Source organism: Octopus bimaculoides, chromosome 3, assembly GCF_046866305.1.
Source record: "Octopus bimaculoides isolate indiv1 chromosome 3, ASM4686630v1, whole genome shotgun sequence".
Lineage (NCBI taxonomy): Eukaryota > Metazoa > Mollusca > Cephalopoda > Octopoda > Octopodidae > Octopus > Octopus bimaculoides.
This window is the reverse complement of record NC_142930.1, coordinates 164835960-164845504: the sequence shown is the minus strand read 5'-3', so window position 1 is coordinate 164845504 and position 9545 is coordinate 164835960. Positions and strand designations below refer to the sequence as shown.

Here is a 9545-nt window from a genome sequence, read left to right as displayed (position 1 = left end):
CTGTTACAAAAAAGACACACAAGCATTTAGACACATCCCAATTTCAGGAAAAAAGAAGCTTTTAGTATTAAAATCTGTAATAAAAACCCAACACCGCATCTAGAAGTTGGGGTGATTTTGTTTTGAGACCCATGCCAGCATGGAAAACGGACGTTAAACGATGATGATGACATTGTTTTGTGGGTGGAAAAAAGTGCATCTTCTGTACCATCAAACAGAGTATATTTGAGTCTAACTAAGTGATATCTAGTTAAGAAAAAAAAAAAAAAAATGTTTATGATATTACTGTCTTTAATTACTGAGAACTACATGAAGGGTAAGTGTGTCTGTGAAGTACTCAGCCACTTGTATGTTAATTTCAGGTCCCATTGATCAGATTCACTGGAACAATTGTCATAAACGATGGAATGTCAGTTTATTTGTGTGAGTTTATATTGTGTATTTTGCACTGATTTAAAAAAAGACTGAGCATATAGGTGCAGGAGTAGCTGTGTGAGAAGAACCTTGTTTCCCAACCACATGGTTCTGGGTTCAGTCCCACTGCGTGGAATCTTAGGCAAGTGTCTTCTACTATAGCCTCAGGTCAACCAAAGCCTTGTTGTGAGTGGATTTGGTTGATGGAAACTGAAAGAATGCCATCGTATATATATATATATATATATATATATATGTGTGTGTATGTATTTGTGTGTCTGTTTGTCCCCCAGCCATAGTTTGACAACTGATGTAGGTAATGCTTATGTCCCTGTAAATTAGCAGTTCAGCAAAAAGAGACTGACAGAATAAGTACTAGGCTCACAAAAAATAAGTCCTGGGGTTGATTTGTTTGACAAAAGGTGGTGCTCCAGCATGGCCGCAGTCAAATGACTCAAACAAAAAGAAGAATAAAAGACTGTGAGCGTATTGTATACAGTGCTCAGATGCTCTTCAACTCATTTGAAAAGAGTCAAAGAAAAGACTGAAAGCAGCAACAAGCCAAGTAATGAAAGGCCACAATGTAAACCAAAATTTTCGTGCACAATACACAGAATAAAAGCCTAAAACACAGGAAAGCGAACATTAAAAGAGCCATCAAAAGTAAAGGGTGCCAGATCAGATTGGAGACTGGTGTAGCCATCTGGTTTACCAGTCCTCAGTCAAATCGTCGAACCCATGCTAACATGGAATATGGACGCTAAATGATGATGATGATGATTCTGCCAATCATGTAAATTTTTATTTATTGTATATATATAATTTGTGCATTTAAGCAATTAAGGGTATGAAGACAGGGAGATACTCCTGCCCACCGGCCCATCAGGAATCACTGCAGAGATGCTTAAAACATCTGGCGGTGTCGGCTATAGTCTAGTCACCTGTATAGTCAATCAGGTGATACATGAAGGAGTCATACCCAATGACTAAAGTAGCAGCACCACAGTCAACTGCTACAAAAGTAAAGGTGATGCATTAGATACAAATAATTACAGAGGTATCAAGTTGTTGGATCAGGTAATGAAAGTCACGGAGAGGGTCATAGCCCAACTAATTAGGGAGAGAATTAGTTTAAATGAGATGCAGTTTGGGTTTGTGCCAGGGAAAAGCACCCCTGATGCAATATTTCTGATAGGACAGCTGCAGGAGAAATACCTAACCAAAGATAAACCTCTGTACCTAGCTTTCATTGACATGGAGAAAGCCTTTGACAGGGTCCCCTGATCCCTTATCTGGTGGTCAATGAGGAAACTAGGGATAAATGAGTGGTTAGTGAGAGCTGTGCGAGCCATGTACAGGGATGCTGTCAGTAAGGTGAGGGTTGGTAATGAGTATAGTGAAGAATTCCAGGTAGGGGTAGGGGTCCACTAAGGATCAGTCCTCAGCCCCTCTTATTCATCATAGTCCTCCAGGCAATAACAGAGGAATTCAAGACAGGATGCCCCTGGGAGCTTCTCTATGCAGATGACCTTGCTCTAATAGCTGAGTCACTATCAGAACTAGAGGAGAAGCTGCAGGTGTGGAAGGAAGGTCTAGAATTGAAGGGCCTTAGAGTCAATCTAGCAAAAACCCAGTCTTAATAAATTGGAAGGCAGACAAACCACAAATCCCTTCAGGTAGATGGCCGTGCTCAATCTGTAGAAAAGGCATTGGTAGAAACTCCATAAGATGTACCTGGTGTAAGCTATGGACACCTAAGAGGTGAGCAATATCAAAGAAAGATTAACTGGGAAGATAGTTTTTGTGTGTGACAAATGCTCAGAGGCATTAAACACTGAGAATGTGCAGAAAACCGCTTCTGTCACATGCCAGGGGGAAAAACTAGAAGTAGTTGATAACTTCCATTACCTAGGTGACCAAGTGGATGCACTGAGAGTATAGCTGCTAGAATAAGAATAGCATGGGCAAAGTTCAGAGAGCTCCTATCTCTGCTGGTGACAAAGGGCCTCTCACTCAGAGTAAAAGGTAGACTATATGATGCATGTGTGCGAACAGCCATGCTACACAGCAATGAAACATGAGCTGTGACTGCTGAGGACATGAGTAAGCTTGCAAGGAAAGAAGCCAGTGTGCTCTGTTGGCTGTGCACTGTCAGTGTGCATACATGTCACTGTGTAAGTGCCCTGAGAGAAAAGTTGGACAGAAGAAGCATCAGATGTGGTGTGCAAGAGAGACAACTGCACTGGTATGATCATGTGTTGCATAAGGATGAAGACAACTGTGTGAAAAAGTGTCACACCTTAGCAGTAGAGGGAACCTATGAAAGAGGTAGACCCAGGAAGACCTGGGATGAGGTGGTGAAGCACAACCTTTGAACTTTGGGCCTCATGGAGGCAATGACAAGTGACCGAGACATTTGGAGATATGCTGTGCTTGAGAAGACCTGGCAAGCCAAGTGAGACCGTAACTGTGGCCTATGCCAGTGCAGCATAACCAACCCGTTTAAGAATACCCATCAATACTGGGCAATAAACTGTGCTTGCGAAGACCTGTTGAGGCAGGTGAAGTCATTGTTGTCACCAATGCCAGCCAGGACTGTCTGACTGGCACTCATGCCAGTGGCACATAAAAAGCACCATTTGATCGTGGTCGATGCCAGTGCGACCTGACTGGTCCCATGCTGGTGGAATGTAAAAAGCACCATTTGAGCAAGGTTATTGCCAGTGCTGCCCAACTGGCTCTCACACTGATGGCACGTAAAAAGCACCATTCGAGTGTGATCATTGCCAGTACCGCCTGACTGGTACCTGTGCTGGTGACATGTAAAAATCACCCACTACACTCTCAGAGTGGTTAGCGTTAGGAAGGGCATCCAGCTGTAGAAACCTTGCCAGATCAGATTGGAGCCTGGTACAGCCCTCTGGCTTATCAGTCCTCAGTCAAACCGTCCAACCCATGCCAGCATGAAAAGTGGACATCAAACGACGATGATTCTACCAACTTTGTATTTTTCTATTTTTTGTGGATGAATATATATCATTTGTGTATATTCTACAAACTTTGTCCGCGTGTTTCCATGTATTTATTACGTTTGTGTCTATCCAATGTTTATAGAAATTCTATAAACTTTCCGACTGTATTTCTATCAACCCGTTTTATAAACCAATTTCGTTTCGTTTTTATTACTATTCTACCTTTTATATTGTTTTTCCCTACACTTTTATTATCCAATACAAAATTATGGCGCTTGTATTGACAGAAGATATTATTCGAACCAGAGTTAATTTACTACATAATAACTTGGGTAAGTCTCTGTATTTATATATGAAGATATTAAATATAATAATATTAATGATCACTCGATTTTTATTAATGAAATAAATTTCCTTTTCAATCAATTTTTGTTTTCATTTTATACATTTTATACATGAAATAATCCAATTCTTCGCTGAATCGTTTTGACAAACTTTGTTTACGTCTGCTTCAGTGAAATGTCATTTATTCTTGTCTCGATTGAAACAAAATTGAAACAATCGTCCGTTTATATTGACTGATAATAAAGGAAATACGAAATATATATCTTTCCCAATGAATCGATAGTTGTTTGTTAGCCTTGATTTTACTGGAATTTCTACTTCAAGACAAGTCTGGACATGTCTTCTGCCATCAACAGACGACTTTCTTGGTCATTTTTCTTACTTAATACTCTCTCCTTTACAGTGTCATATGTCCGGCTTAACTACAGTTTGGTGCTCGCCAAATCTATTTCCTCATAAATTTCTGAAAAACGCTTTTTTTTAAATAAAAGTTTTCAGATACATATTTTCAAAGGTGGAGATTAAAATGATGATAAAGTTGAAAAGTTTTATTTGAGTGATTTTTGGATCTTTCTCCTCCTCATAAGTCTATTTAAGATACATATTTTAAATGACATCTTGCAAAAATACTGTTTTATCGAATGGAGATTAAATAATGCTGATGTTTCAAATGTATAAAACTAATATATATATATATATATATATATATATATATATATATATATATAAAATCCAAGTGAAGGAAATTAGAAAGAATTATTGTTACCATGATAGATCGCAGAACCGTTGGAGTGTCGGAAAAAATGGGATGGGGGTGGGGTGGGGAATTTGTAACCGGGGCAAAATGAATAACTTCTGATTTTTTGTTATTTTCACCTACCTGTTTGAAATCATTATATTGCCAGTATTGTATCATCATTTTTGTATGGCTACATTATATTTAGGAGTAAGAACTGGTCAGCATAATTGCTGTTGCTGAAGTTGAGTCCGAAATATAGTCAGGCGGCAGGTCCGCTTTTTTTCAAGAAAATTTTCCTCAACTTTGACCCGATCGTAATTGAGGTTGCTAATAAAATATCTGGATAATTTTTGGTCTTTAACAATCAATATTCTTTTATCTGTTAGATTCCAAGTAAATTTTTTCTTACACTAGTGTCTAATTCGATAATTTTTAAGTTTCAAAAAATAATGCCTAAATTGGGGCAAAATGAGTAATGACTAATATCAATAATTTTTTCTTTTTAACTGCGTGGTAAGCAAATATATCACGAAGAGGACAATCCAGCTGATCGTGAAGAAGCTGTGCAGAATATTTTATGCTGAGTTTTGTTTTATTTAGTCGAGTTTCATTAATTTCAAATGTACCACTTTTGCCTGAGCCTCTTTCATTTGACCTAGATATATGTTTTTTTTTTTTTTGCCTTTCTAATCTTTCTGATGTCTAGGGATGGATATTGATGTGTATAAGTCTGTTTTCTGGAGAACTGAAGCACCAAATTTACATTATCTTGCCTTACTCATTTTGCCCCAGTCACATTTGTCTTTTATATGCTCAAAGAGAATGGCAATAATTTCCTGAAGTAGTGATCAGATTATGTTATAACACTTTTAATGCATTTAGGGAATACCGTTTGCTTAACTGATATACATTTATTAAAATTTTAGAAGATTATAAAGAAACAAATTTGTGAGGCCCTAAACTGTAGATATGCTACCATATCTTCTTAGAAGTATCATGTCTTGACAAGCTTCTGTACTTGCCATAGGTTTTTTTTTTTTTTGATTTTACCGATAAATTTTAAATTTATTTTTATTTTCGCAAATGACAAACCATTGCTTTTATTTTGCTGCTTAATTTCATTCTACATTTTCTGACTGTTTTGTAAATTATGTGCTTTTTCACAGCTAAACAAACCTAATATAAAACTATAGAAATGAGCTGATAAAAATAAACTATTAGCTGGTCTACAGTTCCAAGTCAGCCATGATTGAGCAGCTTTAGAAAGACACTCCAACTGTGACCATTCTGTTTTATTGTTAAGGTCTACATTGGACTACACTGTCCAAGTTGTTCTTCTCTTCTTCTAATTGGTAGAATATTTTTGATGGAGATTTGACTGCTTTTTCCAGCAGGCCTAGAAACCAGGTAAAGCTAATCTTGAACCAGTAGGGTTTGGAGAATAAGCAATGACCTCCATAACTACTTTATAAAATCATAATCTTCTATGCCCAAAGCATATAATTTAGAGAATTTTTTTGTTGAAAAATGTCAAAAAATGAAAAATTTATATAGCTGGTTGGAGAAGGGATGTGATTAAAAAATTGAATTTGAGAACTTTTTTTTCCAGAATGATAATCTCCTGTGTATAAAACATATAACTCAGAGAAAAGTTTTTGAGAAAATTTTTTTTTTTAATGAAGAAACCTGGCATTGACCACAACTGTGGAAATCATTATTATAATTATTCTTAAGGTTGCAAACTGGCAGAATTGTTAGCATGCTGGATATAATGCTTAGAGACATTTTCTCTGTCTTTACGTTCTGAGTTCTGAGGGAACAAATTGATCCCATTGAACCCAATGTACAACTGGTACTTACTTTATTTACCTCAAAAGGTAAAATTGACCTGAGTGGAATATGAACTCAGTGTTGGGCCTCACGGAGGCAATGACCAAGACCTTTGGCATTATGCCGTGCTTGAGAAGAAGACTCATCAAGCTGAGCAAAATCGCAGTCGTGGCAGATATCGGTATCACGCAAATTGGCACCCATGCCGTTAGCATGTAAACGCACCCCAGTGTCACACAAATGGCACCTGTGCCGGTGGCATGTAAAAGCAGCCATTATACTCTCAGAGTGGTTAGTGTTAAGAAGAGCATCCAGCTGTAGAAACCATACCAAAACAGACTGGAGTCTGATGCAGCCTTCTAGCATGCTAGCCCTGTCAAACCGTCCAACCGATGCCAGCATGGGCCACAGATGCTGGATGATGACGGTGATGATGATGATTATAATGAATGTAAAATGTTGGAAGATATGCTACTAAACATCTTGTCTAACATGCCAGCTCATCACCGAATGATAATAATAATAATACTAACGATTATAATCATCAAGATAATAAATAAATAAACAATATTACCGAGTGTGGGATATTTCATTTTGAAAGTCTGCCTGTTTGAACTTTTGTTATCGATGAAATAAGAACAGGGAGCCACCGTGTTGGTGTGTCAGCTGTTGCCATCATTGTTCAAGTGTAGCTGAGCCCTGATCCAACACATCTGTGATCAAAGGTGTGTTATTCAGACATTGTGTATCTAGGACTACCTCTTCTTATGTACACTTCCTTTTGTTGTTGCTGTATAGCCCTCAGTTGGTCCGAACTCATTTACTGGGGGAAATAGTCACAGAGGCGCAGGAGTGGCTGTGTGGTAAGAAGCTTGCTTACCAACCACATGGCTCCAGGTTCTATCCCACTGTGTGCACCTTGGGTAAAGGTGTCTTCTACTATAGCCTTGGGCTGACCAAAGCCTCGTGAGTAGATTTGGTAAACGGAAACTGAAAGAAGCCCATCATATATATATATATATATATATATATATATATATATATATATATGGATGAGGATAGCTGCGTGAAAAAGTGCCACACCCTAACAGTTGAGGGAGCCCGTGGAAGAGGTTGACCCAGGAAGACCTGGGCTGAGGTGGTGAGGCAAGACCTTCGTACATTGGGCCTCACCGAGGCGATGACTACTGACCGAGACCTTTGGAAATGTGCTGTGCGTGAGAAGACCCGGCAAGCCAAGTAAGATCGTTGCCAGTGCCCCTGGACTGGTTCTTGTGCGGGTGGCACATGAGATGCACCATTTTGAGCGTGGCCGTTGCCAGTACCGCCTGACTGGCTCCCGTAGGATTTTCGAGCGAGATTGCTGCCAGTGCCCCTGGACTGGCTTGTGCGAGTGGCACATAAAAGACACCATTTCGAGCGTGGCCGTTTTCGTGCGGGTGACACGTAAAAGCACCCACTACACTCTCTGAGTGGTTGGCGTTAGGAAGGGCATCCAGCTGTAGAAACTCTGCCAAATTAGATTGGAGCCTGGTGTTGCCATCCGGTTTCACCAGTCCTCAGTCAAATCGTCCAACCCATGCTAGCATGGAAAGCGGACGTTAAACGATGATGATGATGATGATGATGATATACATATAAACAATTTTCCTTTATCGATTACCTGAATTTTGTGTCTTCTGTCAATGCCTATATTATTCATATGGCTCATATTCTAAGCACTACATGGTTGTTCTGTATGAAAAATTAATTGCTTCATTCTTTCCTTGTCTCTCTCTCTCTATATATATATATGTGTGTGTCTGTGTTTGTCCCCTCACCATCGCTTGACACCAATGTTGGTGTGTTTACATCTCCATAACTTAGCGGTTCGGCAAAAGAGAATGATAGGATAAGTATTAGGCTTACAAAGAATAAGTCCTGGGGTCGATTTGTTTGACTAAAGGTGGTGCTCCAGCATGGCCACAGTCAAATGACTGAAACAAGTGAAAGAGTATAGTAAAGTAACAATGCCACCTTTAATTAAAAATGTGATAAATAATAACTAAAATAATTTTCAAAATCTCACTCCTGACATATTCTTGCAACCCCCACCAACTACATTCTCCAGTTCCTCTGTCCCGACTCATTTTTTCTCCCCTCGTATGAGTGTCCATCCAGACACCTCATCACCATTGTTTCATCTTTTTACTGCTCCACCTGGTCACTCCCACCCTCTTTTTATCAATATGAGTGGGCATTATTTACATTATTTACATTTGACGGATATTTGTCCTCATCTTGTTTGTTGTTAACACAACATTTTGGCTGATATACCCTCCAGCCTTCATCAGGTGTCTGGGGGGAAATTTCGAACCTGGGTTCTCATTCCAAAGGCATTTTTCGATGTTATTATTATTATTATTATTATTATTCAGGTTACTGCTTGGAATTGAACTTGGAATCTTGGGCTTAGTAGCCCGCACTCTTAGCCACTACGCCATATGCCCATGGGCATAATATTATAATAATAATAATAATAATAATAATAATAATAATAATAACATCAAAATATACCTTAGGAATAAGAACCCAGGTTCGAAATTTCCCCAAGACTCTGATGAAGGCTGGAGGGTATATCAGCCGAAATGTTGTATTAACAACAAACAAGATGAGGACAAATATCTCAATCATTGCTGCTGTGAAGCCCAACACTTGAAAGGAACTCAGCCACTTTCCCTCCGTGCGGCCCACGCTCGAAAGGAACTCAGCCACTTTGCCTAACCATTTTGTGCTAACAATTCTACCAACTTTAGGCTTTCTCTCGCTAATGATATAATTACAATAATTACAATGTTGATTAAATGAGGTATTCTCTAAAAATTGACAAACAATTGACAGAAGCAATCTGAATTATTCCTGCACTGAGAATTTCCATGATGAATAAAAGTCCAGGAATGTAAACAGTGAAATAGCAACTGGTGATGGCAGATGCATTCTTCAATAGGTTTGAATGGTTTTTTAAAAACTTGTTTCAGTCATTTCATTGTGGCCATGCTGGGGCACTGCCCTGTAGAAGTTAAGTTGAATGAATCAATCCCAGTGTTTATTATTCTTCGTAAAACCTGTTACTTATTCTATCAGTCTCTTTTGTCAAACCATTAAGTTCATAAACACACCAACACTGGTTGTCAAGTGGTGGTGGATGACACACACACACACACACAACTCTCTCTCTCTCTCACACACACACACACACACACACA

General features: G+C 38.8%; 1 protein-coding gene across 1 annotated transcript in view; it reads left to right on the top strand.

Annotated features, from left to right (window-relative positions):
- Window positions 1-1319: 1319 nt before the first annotated feature.
- The window catches only part of LOC106879775 (centrosomal protein of 72 kDa), a 53713-nt gene continuing 45487 nt past the window's right edge, over window positions 1320-9545 (top strand). The window contains exon 1 of the mRNA XM_014929477.3: window positions 1320-3718. Coding sequence (XP_014784963.2) covers window positions 3655-3718 — 64 coding nt within the window. The 5' untranslated portion in view covers window positions 1320-3654. The remainder of the gene's footprint in view (window positions 3719-9545) is intronic.